This window comes from Babylonia areolata, chromosome 1 (genome assembly GCF_041734735.1).
Source record: "Babylonia areolata isolate BAREFJ2019XMU chromosome 1, ASM4173473v1, whole genome shotgun sequence".
Lineage (NCBI taxonomy): Eukaryota > Metazoa > Mollusca > Gastropoda > Neogastropoda > Buccinidae > Babylonia > Babylonia areolata.
Window position 1 is genome coordinate 38,281,498 of NC_134876.1, and position 19,089 is coordinate 38,300,586.

Sequence of the window (19,089 nt, forward strand, 5' to 3'; positions counted from 1 at the left end):
CAAAAACAATGCCTGCTTTGTTTTTACGCACTATATCCTGTATCTCTCTTAAAGACAACACTCTATTTTCCCTGAAATTGATTATGTCCTTTACTTGTTCAAGTCCTTTCTCATTCCAAGATTTGAAGATAATAATTTGTTTTTATACTTTATCAAGGCGCTGTTAAACAGCAATTGGGAGTGAAAGTTGTTACTTTTGATGTCTAAAAGTGATTTTAAAGGCCTGCTGTCAAGATACGAACTAACTACATCTTTCCAAAAATCGTTATCTATTATGTTCAAACCTATTAGATCTTTTGATCTACAATTTAAGAGAAACACATTTTCTTTAACAAGTTTATCCATGTGCCATTTAGGGATCACACTCCAGTTTTCCTTGGCTGTCGCCCCAAACAGTTTTCTTGCCCATTGTAGGTGAAAACATTTTTGGAGCTGGATCATGTTTATCATGTTCAGACCACCTTCTTCTACACTCGCTTCCAATACTTTTTCTTTTTACTTTCTCGAAAGCTCTCTTGTTACTGTGTTTTTTTCTGCCACAGAAACTTATACAGAATTGAGTTTATTTTATTCAGAACCTCAGTTGGTAGGCCAATTGACTGCATAACGTAAATGAATTGACTGACAAGAAATGATTTTATCACGACTACTTTCCCTTGAATACTTAAGTCACATTTACTCCACTCTTTAATGAGTTTGTTCACTCGATCAATCCTGCTTGTCCAGTTATCTTCAATGTCTATGGCCATTCGGTTACTTTCAAAATGGATTCCTAATATCTTTATTCTATCTACTGTTGAGAATGGAAGATTTACCTCTCTTTTCTGTCTACCTAGTCTTAGTGCCTTTGTTTTATGTTCATTCAATTTCAGTCCACAGAATCTTTCAAAAGAAGTAAAAATGTTAAACGATCTATTCATGTCCTCTGTATCTCTAAGAAACAAGGTTGTGTCATCTGCCAGTTGTTTTACTTTTAAATGCTCATCCTCATTTCTCTCGGATCGAGGGGTTACAATTCCCACTATGGGACTGTTTCTTATTTTAATAGCTAATAATTCAACAGCTAACACGAATGCCAAAGGTGAAAATGGGCATCCTTGTCTAATACCACACAGCACGTCGAAAGGTTCAGATATCCAACCACCATGATTAATAACAACTTGTACAACCTTTAAATAAGACAGTAACCCATTTTTGAAAGACTGGTCCAAAACCAAAGACAGAAAAAGCATGTAACAAGAAACTTTTTGATATGGTGTCGAATGCTTTAGAGTAATCTACTGCTAATAAGTATCCCGCTTTCTTTGTTTTATTCAGATAATTAATAACATCATCAATCGATCTGATAATTGTAGATATGTTTCTGCCCTTAATGTAGCCTGCTTGATCTTCATTAACTAAAGTGTGAACAACGGACGACAGCCTTTCTGCTAGTGTTTTTGCAAGTAGTTTGTAATCTGTATTGAGTAGGGTTATAGGTCTCCAATTATTTAGCTTATCTCTTTCTAGGTCTTTTCCTTTGTGTATCAGTGTTATAATTCCTTGCTTTTGAGAGTAAGAGAGTTCACCTTTATTAAAGGATTCTACGAAGGAATTTGTCACAATACTGCCTATTTTACACAAAAATGTTTTAAAGAATTCTACTGTAATTCCATCACAGCCTGGGGCAGACCCGTTCTTCATTTTCGCAAGTGCATTGCTCGTTTCTTCTAAAGTGACAGGTCCCTCACACACAGCAGCATCCGTACCATTCAAACGAGGGAAATTTTCATCTGCCATAAATATATCGGTTGCTTCCCTTACATCATCTACTGCTGTTGTCTGACTATATAAGTTTTTAAAGTAAGACACCTGTTCAAGTAGTATTTCTCTTTGATCTGTTATAACTTCACCAGTTTCTTTACTAAGTCTTGTTATAATTTTCTTTTTGGCTCGAGCTTTTTCTAAATTACAAAAATATTTTGTGTTTCGTTCACCCTCCTCAATCCACTTAATTCTTGATCTAATTTGTGCCCCTCTCACTTTTTCTAATAGCAATAATTCTAGATTTTGTTTTAATTTTAGAAATTGAGTCTGTTTGTTTTTGTTAGAGGGATCGTTTACTAAGTCTTTCTCAACGTCTGAAATTTGTAGCTCTAATCTCTTCACATTATTCCGTTCTTTACATGCTACATTTTTACCAAACTCACTGCACAAATTTCTGATTTCAATTTTGCAACATTCCCACTTTTTTATATAGGAAATATTATCACTGACATCATAATTTAAATAATTATCTAGCAGTTCATTCATTAATTTGACAAACTCTGTGTTCTTAAGATAGCTATTATTGAATTTCCAGTATCCTGGCCCACGGGAAAAAAATATTCTGATTAAGCTCTGTAACAACCGTTTTGTGGTCCGAGTTAGGGACTGTCCGATGCTCACAAGAAACAGAACAATGTAGCATACTGTGTGATGTGAAACAATAATCGAGTCTTCTAGCTATAAATGGATTTGTTCTGTGCCATGTGAAATCTTTACTATTAGGGTGTAATGTTCTCCAAAGATCAACTAGTTCTAATGTACTGACTGAATTCTTAAACGCTTTAACTTCTGATTCTCTATGAGGGAGACCTGCAGTATTATCAAGAGAGTTATTGAGAACACAATTAAAATCACCAAACATGAGAAAATGTCCGTCAATAAATTCACCAAACTTTTCTTTGAGCATACTAAAGAATGCTATTTTATCAGATGATTCATTTGGAGCATACACATTGGCTAACATAAATTCATAATTGTCATACGACACTGAAACAACTAGTACCCTGTCTTCTGCTGTTTTCAAACTAACTTTACCTGGGAAATGCTTTGCTACTAAAATAAGTTCTCCCCTACTTCTATTTGTGCCTTCGTTAAAGAAAATAGTTCCACCCCACTGTTTCTCCCAAAATGGTATGTCTTTGGCTGTTACATGTGCTTCTTGTAAACCAATAATGTCAAACTTCTGCTCTCTTAAATAACGAAAGATTGAAATGCGTTTAAACTTATTTTTCAACCCTCTTACATTTAAAGATGAGATCAATAACTTGTCCATTGTGGGGGTAAATCAAAATTCATTTTATAGCCTATTGATGAGTACACACAAGATTAACATCGATAAAACATAACACATAAAATTAATCACTATTCAGTCTCATAGTCCGGGGGCAAAAACCAAACCCATCTTTGACACAGAGGACAGCAGCAACACATTACGGACAGTTCTCGGCAGTCACAGGCTCCGAGGCATGAACGGGGGGGTGGGTGGGGGGGGGGGGGGACTGGGCTACCTGATCGTCGGTCATTCCGTTGACGATGCTTGTCGGTCCTGTCCCTCGGGCTGCGGCGATCCTGGGACCGCTGGCGCTTGGCGCTCCCTTTTCTTGTCCGTCTTCTTCTGTGGCTGTGAAACATGGACACTCTCAGCATTCGAGCAAAGAAAGGTCCTGGCAACATAAATGAGATGCTACAGGAAAATCTTGGGCATCCACTATATAGGCTAGTGACAACAAAGAGGTCCATGACTAGATCTAACAAGCAATAGGAACTCATGATGACCTCACAGCCATCAAGAAAAATGAAAATGAAGTGGAGCGGATATGTTTCCTGCACAACAGGACTTGCAAAAACATTCTTGCAAGGGACAGTCAGAAAAAGCTACAGACGAGGAAAACAGAGGAACAGGTGGTAAGATAATCATATCCAAAATAGACAGGCATGAACCTGAGAATCCCAGAGAGCGGTGGAAGACAGCAGTTGGAAAAGAGTGATTGCACTGTCTTCATTGGTGCCCAAACAACATCAGCAGCTATCAAGGAATACATGAAGAGAGTGAATGCATGAAAGAGTGTGTGTGTGTGTGTGTGTGTGTGTGTGTGTGTGTAGGTAGAACAAGGGAGTGTGGGGCAGGGTGTGCATAGTAGTAATAACAACATAATATGACTTTCGTTAACAACAGTGGTCTTCTTCTTTCTTTCTTCTTTCCATTACATGACCAGCATCAACTTGCTGATGAATCTGTCGTGGTTGATACATCCAGTTTCCCTAAGCCATTAAATGTTGACATGGATAACAGGATCTTTAATGTGCATATTTGATACTCCGCAAGCATATATATGAAAGGGGGTTCAGGAACTAGCAGGTCTGCACATAGGTAGATTTGGGAGATTGGAAAAATCTCTACACATCACCCAAAAGGTGCACTGAAACTGGAGATCAAGTTCAGGAAACTCGGGTGAGAATCAGCATCATTTGGCCACCACCTATGGTAATTGTATTCTGATGATAGCGATATGTACCCTGCAATAAGATAATAAATGACTGTTCAGTTCTGACTGCCAGCAACTCATTAACCTGGTCATGATGAAATGTGTACAAAGAGTGAACAGGCAAGTAAACCAAGAAACATAACCACAAAAAATAATGTTGTATTCGTGGTAGTTAAGACAACAATGGATTTCAAATTGGGTTTGTTATTTTTATGTTTCCTAAGCAGGCATGAGTTGATTGAAGAGAATTAGGAAATTCTGTGGAATTCATACAGGATATTATTACATTCCCATTTGTGTTGCTTTATATTTGGCAGTATATAAGTTTATATATATAAAAAAAAAAAAAGCATTGTAAAAGTCTAAAAGGTAATTTTCACTATTTTTTGCTCTTTTGAATAGTAAATCATCATACTGATTTTTTTTTTTAACAGTATGAAATAGAGTGAATGAGCTTGATTTCAGATGGTTCTTTTGGAGCTGTTAAACTATATCTTATTTGGTTATCAGCAATTATATTACATTTGTGATTGTAATTTTTGTTAGAAAATGTATTTATACTTTTTATTCACTTTTCTCTACTTCTTGTGTCACATGTTTTTCCTTTTTTTTTCATACTTTTTCTTTACCCATCATCTGCAACACATTTCAGTGGCATTACTCTAAAGTTGCTCATCCAAAGTCCCCCATACACAGCCACACCAGGATTCATCTGTTGCAGTCCCAGTACTAGCAGTCCACAGAGAACTATTGATGTTAGGTCACCAAGATGCCAGATACCAGAGGAGACCCTGCACTGCTGCTGAGTCACTTTGGTGTTGTTCAGTAGTGCCTGTTGTGATTTAATATACATAGGACACTACCAATTAAGCCCCCTACTGATGACAGTAATCACTTAGTTGTGGAGCCAGACTGTGAGCATCCCTCCCCACCCCCCACCCAAGAGTTGAGACTGCCACCAAGGCCTTCATTGACAGTCCCCCATGAATCTACTGATACCAAAGACCATGATAGGACTCCAAGCATGGAAGTGGAGGGTGGTTGAAACAGAGGTCTGCTGATTTTATGTAACTAGGTTTATGCTGCTTTTTCAGAAACTGCGGGCCATCAAATGGAAAGATGAAAACCAGCCCAATGTCAAGATCTCCATTCCAAAAATGGTGTTCCGCAAAATAATCTGGCTGTCAGGAACAGGTGAGGGCTGCTTACTCCTCATGTCTTTTTCATTTTAAATCTTTCATTTGAAAAAAGCAAAGGAGTCATTTTACGTGAAAACTTGATGCACATTTCTTCATTTTTTCTTCTCTTCACCTCCTATTATGTTATAATGTTCCATATTCTACCTTTCTTCCCAGTTCTTTAATTTGAACTCACATTGCTTTGAATTACTACCAGGTCTTGTCACTTAACAAGTGATCTGTAGGTATGTCACAAGACAAATTGCTTTATAACAGCCTCTATTTATGAAGCATATTTTTGTTTGTGTTGGGAAATAAACTCTAATAAAGGAAGTTAAGATTTGCAGTGAAGAGATTTATTGAATGTTCCACTCAGTGGGCTTCAGAGCCACATGAAATATACAGATATCAAAACATCCATACAAATACAACATAGCATTTAGTTCTTGAATGCACACAACACAGTGCTTTGGTCAGGAATGCAACAAATTAGAAATGTTTCTGACCTACAAAATTACTTCATGATTGGAAAATGACTGTTTGCATAGTGTCTAACAATAAATTTAACACCACTGACTGTTGATAATGAAATTACTGTGTGTGTATGTATGTGTGTGTATGTGTGTGTGGTTGTGTGTGTGTGTGTGTATGTGCGTGTGTGTGTGTGTGTGTGCGCGCGCATGTGTGCATGTGTGTGTGTGTGTGCAGCGGCCAATGCCATCATTGTGATCTCAGCGGCGGGCATCACGGCAGGACTGCTGAGTCATGACATTGACGTCATTACCATCACCGGCAACATCACCTCTGGCCTGCCACCATTTGGCGCTCCTCAGTTTTCAAATCCTGCCATCAACTTAACCACATCTGAAGCATTTTCAGTGAGACATGCGTTTTGTCAGAAAATTGCTTTGTATGGATGAAAAGAGAGAACTGAATGACCTCCTTTTTGTGGATCAGTGGAAAGAGATGTTAAGTATATTAAATTGTAGTTTTAGTTTCATTCAGTTGTTTTTTCTCTTGATTTTTTATGATTATAGGAACAACATTTATTTGGTGCTGTATCTTAAACACAAAAAGTGTTTTTTTACAAAGTGCTTTTGTTTTTCTGACATGTTATTTTCAACTTGTTTGTGACTGACTTATCAGTTGAATACTACTACCACTACTAATAATGATAATAAGTTCACACACACACACACACACACACACACACACACACGCACAAGCACACACACATATATATATGTGTGTGTTCTGTCTAGATTAGATTATGGAAATGCTCTTCTTGCTGGCTGTCTCAAACACTGTGTTGACAAACTTCAAAAAGTTCAAAACTCTGCAGCATAACTCACTCTCAAAGCTAAGAAACATCAACATGTCACTCTCCTACTTGCATCCCTTCACTGGCTCCCCATTCGAGCATGAGTATAATACAAACTCTCAGTCCTCTTTCACAATTTCTTCACTGGTTCTTGTCCTGTCTATCTTTCAGATCTACTTTCTGTCTATTTACCATCCAGACAACTCCGTTCTTTAGATGACAAGCGCACATTGTCTATTCCAAAAATCCGTACTAAAACTTATGGTTAACATTCCTTTTCTTTTATTGCACCTAAACAGTGGAATTCACTACCCTCACTCCTCCGTTACACCCCAACACCCACATTCAAAAGAGCACTTAAAACATATCTTTTCAAACTGTACTTTTCTCACTGAAACTTTTTCCATCTGCATTTGCTTGCTGTGCTCTTACTGCTGGATGTGCTATTTCTGTTGATTTGTATACATTTGTGATGATTTTAATGTGTGTGATGCCTGGTTCCTTGGTGCTTATTCTTGACTATGGTGAATCTTAATATGATCTTTGTTTTGCTGTGATTTGGGCCTATGTGATTTGAGACTGTGATGGTGCCTGTGCTGATTTACATATTTTTTATGTCACTTGGTCTTAGACTTATATGTATATTTTAGCCAATGTCATGTGAGACTGTATTGACTTTGTATGTATAATACGTCATTTGGTGTCATATACTGTACCATGTCAAACTGATGCAAACTAGGCCTATTGGTTTGCTCTGCTTGGCCAAATTTCGCGCGGCTAACAGTGAAAAGACGGGCCCACCTGCTCTCAGCCAATCAAACGCCTCTAAAAACTATAAGCGCTTAATCATTCCTTTGGCCAAGGCTCTCCACGCCATCTTGTCAGGTTTACGCTCTATCTCGTCTTACGCTTTTTTCGGCTATTCAGCGTATCCTTTTGGCCTTATTTTGTTGCATGCGGCTTGTGTTTATTGTATTCTTACATTCTGTGTACTCGATTCGACTCGGCACCCTCGATTCGTTCGATTTTTTCTGCCTCTAAGTCGATCCTGTCTTTCCTTTCTCTGTTGGGGGTCGGATTTTCGCTGGGTGCCTAAGCGCGGGTTCCATGCCTCGTGTGCCATACCACGAAGGCAGGGGATCATGATGCTGGGATTGAGACTCGGTAAGAGACTCTCCCAGGCCCCGAGCTCATGATTCCTCCCGATACGGACCGCGGCGATGCGTCGTTAGACGCTGATCGCGGAGGCGACTTTCGTACCAGTAAAACGGTCATGAAGGGGGCCGGGGGGAAAGAGGTACGAGCGTCGCCTCCCGAGGTGTCCCAGCGCGAGGCAGGGAGAAGGGTGAATGGCAAGTCATCTCCGTGCTGTGGGGACTCGCAGCTAGGCGCAGACTCCCAAGGGGAGGCCGCGCCCGGCCATTACCCGGGTCCCCACTCGGAGACGGCCCTCACGTGCCCCATTGTTGTTCCCCCTCCTCCCTTCTCTGTCGACCCCCCTCCCCCACCTCCTTTTGGGGGGGGAGAAAAATTTGGTTCCGGGGGGGGATCTCTACTTTGCCCACCCCGGGCCAAGCCACCCCAGTCTCCCCACGGGAGGGGATTCGGGGCGCGTGGCAACCTGCTCTGCAGGTCTTCCCGCTATCCGGCCGGTCTCCCCTGCTGGGGGAGACCCGTGCGTGTCAGGCGGTTCCGGGCAGTCAGCCCGCTCGTCTTCGGGCGGGACTGACACCCAAGTCGGACCTGACCTCCCTCCGACTTGGCCAGGTTGTTCCCTTCATGGAGGTCAACGCACCAGTGACCCTTGGGGTTCGGGTCACAGTATGGCTGGTGCCCACGGGTGGTTACCCCCATTCTACCCGTACTGGGGCGCACCTAGGGTGCACACTGGGTTGCCGGGAGCACCAAGGGCCAGCCCCTTGTCCGCTCCCCACCGGACCCAACCCAGCACATCTCACAGGGTGACACACACAGCCCCGACAAGTGGGATCGACTTCTTGTTGGTCAGGTCGAGCTCCTCGACCAATATTGCCACTCTGTCCACAAATCGGGCCTCTGTCAACCCACAGGTGACCTCCACGGTCACAACGGCCTCCTTGTCAGGACCGACGGCTGCTCAGGGGCCCTACTCGGCCCGGCGGAGCCGGCAGTCCCCACCTGCCCAGCCCTCGGTCCTACAGTGAGATGAGTGGGTGTTTGTCCCCACACAGCACTCGTGGGTCACTCTTGCATCCAGGGACGCCCTCTCTGAAAAGGTGTGGCACCCACCATCCCAAGCATGGTTGGACCTACGGTCCACACGCTCCCCACCCGCTTCAGGTGTCAAGGACATAACAGTGGCGGCCATGGTCCCGGCTCGGGATCGTCCCAGCTCATCCCGCTGGGCTGACCACAGCTCACAGGACGCCCCAGTGGGTACATCCACTTGGGATGGCACCCAGCAGGGGATGGACTGCGAACAAGAGTGGGAGCCCCTGTCTTAAGATGAGGACGAACAAGCAGATGAGCACTCTTCGCCCACATCCCAGGGGGGACAGATTGAGCCCGTGCCTCCCTAGGGACCAGCCTGAACCAAACTCGGACTTTGCCGAGCTCGAACTGACCCTCCCCAATAGGGTCACGTATGCCGAATCAGTCCCTCAGGCTACTTTGTTACCCTTGACCCTCCTTACGCCATGTGACTCTAACTCCAGAACCACAAGGCAACTCAGAGTGCCAGAAATGGTGCAGGTATGGCTTAATAAGCCAGCCCGCACTGTCAGGGGTGCTGCTTCCATCCCTCCTCCAGGCAGGGAGTCCCTCTCTGCCCCGGGCGCCTTTTCCCCGGGAAAGTTTCTTAAAGATTCCTCCAAGGGAGGGGTGTGGTCCTGGTACACACAGGACCACCCTGCCTACAGCGGAGCAGAGCCCTCCGCACAGGACAGGATGTTGGTCTCACAGCGCACCACCTTCCCCACTTCAGCTAACCTATCCTTTAAAACGTTAGCAGAGTGGGACAAATTGGCCCGCCGCTGCCCCTCGAGGTTTCCACGGCGTACACCTTCGACACGTTCCTTCACAGGGCCAATGAGCTGTGGGAACAGTGTCCGGTTAATCAGGACAAGGGGTCTCCTTCCTCTGTCCCGCCGGGCCTCTTCACCGACCAGAGGTTACACGCTTTTGGCAATAGGGTAGCATCTGGTCTCACGGCAGCTGCAGACACAGCTACCAGCCTTCACTTCAATACTGTGCTAGCACAGCGTGATGCCATTTTCAGCCTCTCTAACATCCCTGTGGAGGAGAGGGCTGCCCTGCGGTCCATCCCAGCACAGCAGCACTCCCTCTTCGGCCAGTTCCCGCCCCATTTTGTCAGCCACAGGGCAGAGACAAACAGGGAGGTGGCCTCATATTTGGCCCACACCTCTCATGGGCTCCAGGGTTCTATGCCATTGAAGAGACCGGCCACCAGGGACCCTCCATATACCACGCCGCCTGTCAAGGCAGCGTGTGCTGAATCAGTGGCAGAGGAATAAACCACCTTATGTCCGTCCAAGCCGACCGGCCATGCCCAAGGCCAGAAGGCAGCACCCCCAATGACTGGGCCCCGATTCAGCACCGTCAGTCGTTCAGCCCCTCCAAGTAGGAAACTTGTCCCGGCATGCACATCAGTGGTGTGCTCTGGGACTCAACGACGGGATTATGTCGGTGCTAGAGTCGGGGTACATGCTGTCTTGGGTGGGGGACCTCCCTCCTCTAAGATCCACTCCTCCTCCTTAGGTGCCCAGCTCGACGGAGCAGGAGAGCGTCCTAGAAAAAGAGAGATCGCACCCACTCCTCATGGGGCTATATCTCAACTCTCGGACCCGGGCCCCGGTTTTTACGGCTGGTTGTTGGTGATTCCAAAGGTCTCGGGAGGGTGGAGACCAGTTTTGGACTTGTCCCCCCTCAACAAATTCCTCCCCAAAATCAAATTCAAGATGGACACACAGGCACAGATTCGGGAGACCATCCAACAAGGTGATTGGCCTACCTCTATCGATCTGGAAGATGCTTATTTTCATATACTCATCCATTCGGCATCCCGTCGGTACCTGAGGTTCGTGTGGAGGGACAAGGGGTTCCAGTTCCCGGCCCTCCCATTTGGTCTGTCCCTTGCCCCTTTCCTGTCTACCAAGGTGGTGCGGGAATTGGTGTCCATCGTCCGCTCGGAATCCATTTGTCTCTGTGTGTACCTGGACGACTGGCTTATCCTGGCCCAGTCGCAGGCCCTGTGCCTAAGTCATACGGCCAGACTTCTAGACCTTTGCTCCCAACTGGGCTTCCTCATGGACCAGCAGATATGCGATCTGTCCCCACGTCAGTCCTTCGACTTCTTAGGGATGAGATTTGACACGCGGTCTATGATAGTCTCTCTGGCGCCAGATCACTGGGACCGTCTGGCAGGCCTCCTCAGCCACTGGCGCCACTCCTCCCAAGATACAGCGCAGACACTTTCTTCCCTCTTGGGCATGATGGAGTCCACGGCACCTCTCATTCCCCTGGACAGGGTTCTCAAGCGCCCTCTCCAGAGGGCACTGAGGTTACACCGGTCCCAGAGCACTCAGCCATGGGATACCCAGATATGTCTGGGCGAGTGGTTCCTCGAGGTGACATCAGAGTGGTTAATCACCCCCCTTCGGACACAGGGGGTGCCCTTAGCCCCACCTACTCTTCAGGTGGCACTCTTCACAGACGCCTCCTCCCTGGGCTGGGGAGCCCACATGGACTCACTCTATGCAGCAGGGACTTGGTCCCCGGAGGAGCGCCTATGCCACATCAATGTTCTGGAACTGGAGGCAGTTCGCAGGACTCTCCTGCACTTCATGGGGGAGGCCACTGGCAAGACCATCCGCTTGTTCACGGACAAGACGACGGTTGCATGTTATGTGAACAAATGGGGGGAGCGCACTCGGCAGACCTCTCCATGCGGACTGAGGCTCTCCTCCGTTGGTGCCACAGCAAGGGCATTGCACTTTCAGCGAGACACTGAGCAGGAAAAACCAACTTCTTGGCAGATGCTCTTAGCAGGTCCAAGAGTGTCATATGCACAGAGTGCACCCTGGACAAGGACAGCCTTCAGGGGGTGTGGGAACAGTGGTTTCGGCCGATGGTGGACCTTGTTCAACAAGAGACTTCCCACTTCCGTCTCTTCGGTTGCCGACCCAGAAGTGTGGGCAGTGGATGCTCTCTCTCTAGATTGGAGCAGTCTGATTGCCTCCGCGTTTCCTCCCTTTCCAATTCTGTCCAAGGTGATACGGAAAGACAGATTGGAACACCCGCAGCTGATCCTCATTGCGCCGAAATGGCCAGCCCAGACCTGGTTTCCGGACCTTCAGTCCCTGACACATGTTCCCACCCCTGGAACTTGAAACCAAATCTCATCTGCTGAGGCAGCCTCGCTCGGGCACTCCGCATTCCAATCCTCAACTGCTCCACCAGCACACATGGCTGCTGTGCGGTCGGAACTGTCAGCATCACCATTGAAGTCCTCGACCCCTCGGTCGGCCTCTGTGTCGGCTGTGCTGACCCAGGGGTGTGCCTCCTCTGACCTCCTCTCCATAGTCACCAGAGCAAGGAGGCAGGGAACGGAGACTTTGTATGACTTTCGCTGGAAGAAATGGTTGCGGTGGTGTACAGCTCAGGGCATTAACCCTACGAACCTTACGAGCATGCAACTGGCCAACTTTCTGGCTCTCTGCTCCTCGGTTCTCATCCTGTCTGCTAGTTCTGTGCGAGGGTACAGGTCTGCCTTCTGTACCACAATGCAAACAGCTAGGTGGTTCCGCCTTTGAAGCGGATTGCCTGCTCAGAGAGGTGGCTAGGGGTGCCCCTCTGAAGGAAGCTAGAGACCCCAGAAGAGTGCCCCTCTGGGACGTTCCTGGTGCTGGATTTCATTCGAAAACAGCCCTTCCTACCATTGGGGACTATTCCTTTTGACATCCTCACCCTCAAGACCACTTTCCTTCTGTGGCTGGCCACAGGCAGTCGTAGAAGTGAGCTGCATGGGCTTAGTGGAATGCCACAAGATCTGGCCTTCCACAGAGATGGTTCCATCACTATTCGTTTCCTTCCAGAGTTTCTGGCTAAGAACCAAGACCCTGAGGTTCCTTCCCCCTCTCTGAGGGTCAGACCTTTGTCTGATATTCTTGCCCAAGATGATGAGGATAGGCACCTGCCTTGTTCGATGTCTCAAATATTATTGGGATAGGTTTTGCCATAGGCGTTCTTCTCAGAGGTGTCTGCTCATCTCCCTCAATGAGAATTACAAGAAAGACATCGCTGCAGGCACCATTTCCCGCCAGGTTTCCCAAGTCATTCGTAGAGCCTACTCTCATGCACACAGGGATATCAGCTGTCTTCATCCCAGAGCACACGAAGTGCGGGCCATAGCTACTTCGGCTGCTTTCCAGCACTCAGTGCCAACGCAGCATGTCTTGGAGGCAGCCTTCTGGCGGTCTGAGAATCCCTTCATCATCTTCTACCTCAGGAATTTCCGTATGACCAGGGCTGACGGTTCCAAGGGGATTTCCTTTGTCGCGGCTAACACTGCCGTCTCAGTTACAAGGGCTCCCCATATGAACCAGTAGGCGTTGCCCTCCTCCATTTGCTTTAAATTCTGCATCAGTTTGACATGGTACAGTATATGACACCAAAAGGAGGAGTTTGTATTATACTCCATGTTTGGTGTTACATATACTTACCATGTCAAACTCGAATGCCCGCCCGTCCGTCCCAGCGTCTCCGCCGTGGTTCTCATGGGGCATTTTTGTTCATGGCCACGGAATGATTAAGCGCTTATAGTTTTTAGAGGCGTTTGATTGGCTGAGAGCGGGTGGGCCCGTCTTTTCACTGTTAGCCGCGCGAAATTTGGCCAAGCAGAGCAAACCAATAGGCCTAGTTTGCATCAGTTTGACATGGTAAGTATATGTAACACCAAACATGGAGTATAATACAAACTCCTCCTTTTAATCTTAAATTAGTATATTTTATTGTAAAGTGTGGTGAGCCCCATCTGAGATGGGGGTACTGCGCCATGTAAGCCTGCATTTTCTTACTTATTATTATCATTTTGTATATATATATATATATATATATATATATATAGATAGATAGATAGATAGATAGATATAATCCATCAAAACATGCAGGTTGGAAGCAGACATAATGAATTATGACAATGCATCAAAAGTACATACTAAATTCAATGTCATAGTAAACACCCCAAAAGCAATTAAAACATCCAAAACCAGTCACATACATCACAACGCTTAAACACTGCAAAACCCAACTACAACACCCACAAATCAGTCCCACTCGCCCTCCCTCCCCTCCACACATCACCTCAACAACACACACTGAAAACAGAAACAAGCACACCCCCACATTGTCACAGGCATCAGGAGATAAAGGCAGTTCTAAACAAATCAATTAAAGGCAGTTTTAAACATGAGTCCTGAGGTTGGTTTGAAGCTGGAAATGGGACTGGGAGTGTATTAATTCATATGGCAAGGAGTTCCACTGCTAAGGGGTGGTGCATGCAAAGGATCTTTGACCAAAGGACTTTGTCATAACAGAGGGAATTTGGAGAATCCAACTGTCTGATAAATGTTGTTGTCTTGCTGGAATGTAAATAGTGAGGAGATCAGAAAGTTATTCAGATGAAGAACCAGAGAAAGCATGAAAGCAATGTGTGGAGAGTTTATATTCAATCCAGAGAATTGAATAATCCAGTTTTGAGAAGACAAATGCACAAATGAGAGCTTTGGTTGTGCCAACAGACTGGAGGTTTTTGCATGATAATTCCTGGAGAACAGTAGTCATGGATGGTATCAGTTATGTAGTAGGAAGGGAGAGATGGATGAGAGGAGTTATAACATTTTCCCAGGCATTTTGCTTGGAAATGGAATTTTGCAAATGAAGTTTGCATATGCATCTGCGTGTGTTTGCATGCATGCACAGATATAAGTGAGTGGTAATGTTTCTCTTTTTTTTTTGGTTTGTTTTGTTTTTTGTTGCTCTTCTAAAGCCCTATGCAATGAGGTTGAGAACACAAAGTATTGACAGTAATCATACATAAGAATTTATAGGTACAGTAACTCTATATCCTGCAAGGCCACATACTTCAATTCACTGCCTGCTCAGCATTTCCCATCAGCTTGCACAAGGGTAAATAAAAAAAATAAACCCAGATAATTCATAGATAGGATGTGCCAAGGTTTGTTCTTCCATACATTCATATTTGTTTTTATGCAAGTTGAAGAGGAATGGTAAGCAGTACATGATTTTGTATGCCCTTCAAGTCATGATGGTAAGTTCATTGCTTGTTTTGCGTGCAGAAAATTGGAGCAGGGTTTATCATTGTGCCTTTGTTGGGGCTTGTGGAGTCTATCGCCATTGGCAAAGCATTTGGTGAGTGGATACTTAATCTGGCCATATACGTATTTTGTCAGGATTGACAGGTGCATATAAAATCCATACAAAACAAATGTGCTATAAATGAGAGTTCACAAAAAGATAAGCAAATTTTTTTTAATTATTATTATTTTCATACAAACTAAAAGCAAAACCAAAACGAAAACCAGAGAAATCAATGCAAATGAAACAGTTCAGGTTGCTATTGTTATTTTGTCCAGAAAGTGCAGAACCTCTACGATTGGCTTCAGATCCACTCTTTTTAACCATACCCAGATTCAAACACTCCACTGTTGGCTGCCGTTCTTTCTCTGTCTCTGGACCTTGCATTTAGAATGAACTTCCTCTTTCACTTCATCAGGTCTCTGCTTTCAGCTCTTTCAAGTCTGGCCTTAAAACCCACCTCCTCCCAAGATAGCCCCCCTCCCCTGCCTCTTCTTTGTCTTCAGTTTCTTCAGTTTTAGAGTTATGCATGCATGTGAATGACTGGTGTGAAAGCGCTTGTCTCTGCACAAGATTTAGCACTATATAGATACTATTTATTATTATTATTAACCTGCTTTATTCTTTATCATGTACACCTTCAAAACAGCCTATTAATACTCACGAAAAAGGCTAGATGTACATATGTTTTCACAGTTGTATAAATAGTCATTGACAATTTCTGCAGGTCTGACTTATTATGGCATGTTTAATTCAGATAACAGCTAGTGCATTCACATTACCATGAACAGAGTAGTTGATTTAGCACTTTTGTTTTGCACACAGGACATGATATGTTAATTGTCAGTGTTGTGTTTTTATTTTTACGTTGCATGAAAGGTTATATTATCTCTTTACAATCACTGCCACCATAACAGTTCCAATCTACAAACTACATGTAGAATAACTCACTGAACATGATTCCTTGATTCTTCTTTCATGGCATACATTGACAGTCACCCTCCCTGGATCTTGAACATCAGGACTGGAATATAACAATTGACCCAAGTGTAACAATATGTTTTTACACTTGGAGAATTATTTTTGGTTTTCTGAAACCCGAGGTACAATGGTGACTGAATAATAGCATCTTCTTAAAACTCATACTAAAAGAGAAGAAAAGAAAAAAGCTGATTTAATATATGTTCTATAAATCTGAATAGGGAAATCATTTAATCAGAAAGTCATGATAATGCATTTATGTATTTATGTATAGATGGATGGATGGATGCATGCATGCATGTATCTGTCTATCTATCTAATTATCTATCTATATATCTGTGTATATTGTTACTTTACACTTTGTCAAAGTTATCTAAGCCTTCTGCACATATTAACTGGAAAGACATGTTTGATTCAATACATCACAAATAGTCGCTACAAAATAGTTTTGTAAGTTTTAAATCATAAGAGAAAAAATTGACACAATGTGTATTATGCTGATATAAGTTATATGGTAAAATGTCTGAGAGTTTTGGGCATTTATTGCAAACTGTAACAGACATGCAGAATTACCAGAAATCAGTCTCTTCATGGGATGAAAGCTTTTAGTGAACAAGAATAGTCTTTTATTTTCATTCTGATTTTGCTTGCTGCATCTTGGAATGTGTGTGTGTGTGTGTGTGTGTGTGTGTGTGTGTGTGGGGTGTGTGTGCACATGAGTAGCATTTGTATTGGTTTGTGATAATATTATTTTGATGAAATTTTCATTAATTACAGAAGATGTGATTTATAAAGCAACTTCATTATATACTGACATTTTCACTGTGTTGCTAAAAACACATTACATTTGACTTTCAAAGTAAATGAAAACAACATGGCAACAGCAGAATTTCATCATCATTTTTAAGCAACACTTGTTTTATGCTTGAAAACTGTTCACATCTGTCCTTCCAGATTCTGTATAATGACCTCTGTTCCTGGCCTCTGCAGTGGTATTGGGTGTTTGGATTGTCTTTCTTCCTTTTCTTTCTTTGGTTTGTCTTTCTTCCTTTTCTTTCTTCAACAATCTCTACAGCTATTTTCTTTTTTGCAGCCCGTGTGAACAACTATAAGATAGACGCCACACAGGAATTGTTGGCAATAGGTATGTGACACAATGATCCTCTTGTCTATATGCGTGTGCATGTGCTTGTGTTTGTGTGTGTGTGTGTGTGCGTGTGTGTGTTCTTGTTTTTTTAATTGCCTTTTAATGTTGGTGTTGTACAGATTTGTGGTTTTTGTTGTGTTAGATTGTTACAAGTTTCGTTAAGGGCAAAAGGAATATCAAAATTATTTTTTTTATTTTGATGGGTGCATTTACAGAAATGTTCCTTGTTTTCAGCTAAGCAAAAAGCAATGATAAATCAATTAATGTTAGTAACATGAAACAAACAAACAAACAGTTGACAACTATTTACTCACAAACAATACCAACTATTATATCATTAAAGGCTGAACAATTATGTATCCTTCAACTGACAAAACAAGACAAACAACTACAGGCAATTAGATAAGATATGATACAACTTTGTCTTTTGGCTCAAGTACATACAGCATTATGCACATCAAGCACAATCACTTTTAGAACATGAACAGTTGTAAAGATAGGCAACACAATAACTAATATAAGAAAATTGATGTTGACTAGGTAAGAAAAACTGCATGTCATTGACACAAAAATATAAGATAAGTTAAATATATTTACACTGCAGTGACTCAAAATAATTTATGAAGGTAATTATGCACAACAATAGCCTTATAAATAAAATGTAGACTTCATAAGAAAACATGTCACATAACATATGATATGTAAGATGTATAATACATATGATATATATATGATATGATACATAAAATATACAACACAATAACCAATGAAATTAATGTTTTCTAGGGAAGAAAAAAAAGTCAATATGAATCTGGAGATGCTTGAATGAAAAAGTGGATGTCTCTTGGATTGTTTCTCTGTACCTTTTATATTGTATTTGGTTTTGATACATCTTGTCACAATAGATTTTTCTGTGCGAATTTAGGATTGTTTACGTTTTTTGGGGATCTGCAATTGTATTTGTTTTACAAATAATGACAGAGTGGACTTTTCAGCTCTGTTTTGCCAGAGACAACCCAAGGGTTATTTTATGTGCACTAAGTTTATGGTTCATGCTGCACATTGTTTCACCTGAAAGACTAATACCCAGACGACCACTGAAGGTCTGATGGAAAGGGGGAGTATAAGTCTTGGTGCAGGACTCAAACCCGTAAACACTCGCTTCCTAGTCAGGTATATTCCCACTAGACAACCACTCTGTCTGTGTGCCAGCTGATGGGATAGTATCAGTTAAGCAGCACTGAGGTGAAGATGTGTACCTTTACTTTGTTTGAAGTAGAAAGGTGTTATGTCTTCTGTTTTTTTCAACAGTCAGCTCTCACTTGATTATTAATGCATTAGATTTGTCATTGTTTCAGGTGCTGCCAATATTTTAAGTGCCTTTGTCCATTCTTACCCCATCACCGGCAGCTTCTCCAGGTAACAGGAAAATTAAGTCACTATTGTGTTTGTTTTCAGCTGAAATGTAAAGTACACAGACACACAACACACACACACACACACACACACACACACAGATCGATCGTTTGATCGATAGATAGATCGATAAATGAAGCTGAGAATATTTCAAAATACTTGTTAAAGTTCCCCTTTCAAGGAAATGTTTGTGATTAACAAACATTATGAATTATCGGTATGGATTATGATTTTGGAAATGTGAATGTTTTTCTGCATCTTTCTGTCAGTCTCTCTCAGTGTCCTTCATCTCTCCTCTACCCCCTCCCCACCCCGCCCCCCACCACCTCTCTCTCTCTCTGTGTCTCTTTGATGATAAAGTTATTATGTCTTTCTGAGAAT

The 19,089-nt window shown here is 43.2% G+C and overlaps 1 protein-coding gene across 4 annotated transcripts in view; it reads left to right on the forward strand.

Moving 5' to 3' along the window:
- The window catches only part of LOC143282666 (sodium-independent sulfate anion transporter-like), a 205,400-nt gene that overhangs the window by 142,983 nt on the left and 43,328 nt on the right, over nucleotides 1–19,089 (forward strand). For all 4 annotated transcript variants that reach the window (XM_076588336.1, XM_076588360.1, XM_076588344.1 and 1 more), the window contains 5 exons: nucleotides 5,387–5,486; nucleotides 6,179–6,348; nucleotides 15,146–15,218; nucleotides 17,239–17,289; nucleotides 18,651–18,711. In XM_076588336.1, the coding sequence (XP_076444451.1) occupies nucleotides 5,387–5,486; nucleotides 6,179–6,348; nucleotides 15,146–15,218; nucleotides 17,239–17,289; nucleotides 18,651–18,711 (455 nt within the window). The remainder of the gene's footprint in view (nucleotides 1–5,386; nucleotides 5,487–6,178; nucleotides 6,349–15,145; nucleotides 15,219–17,238; nucleotides 17,290–18,650; nucleotides 18,712–19,089) is intronic.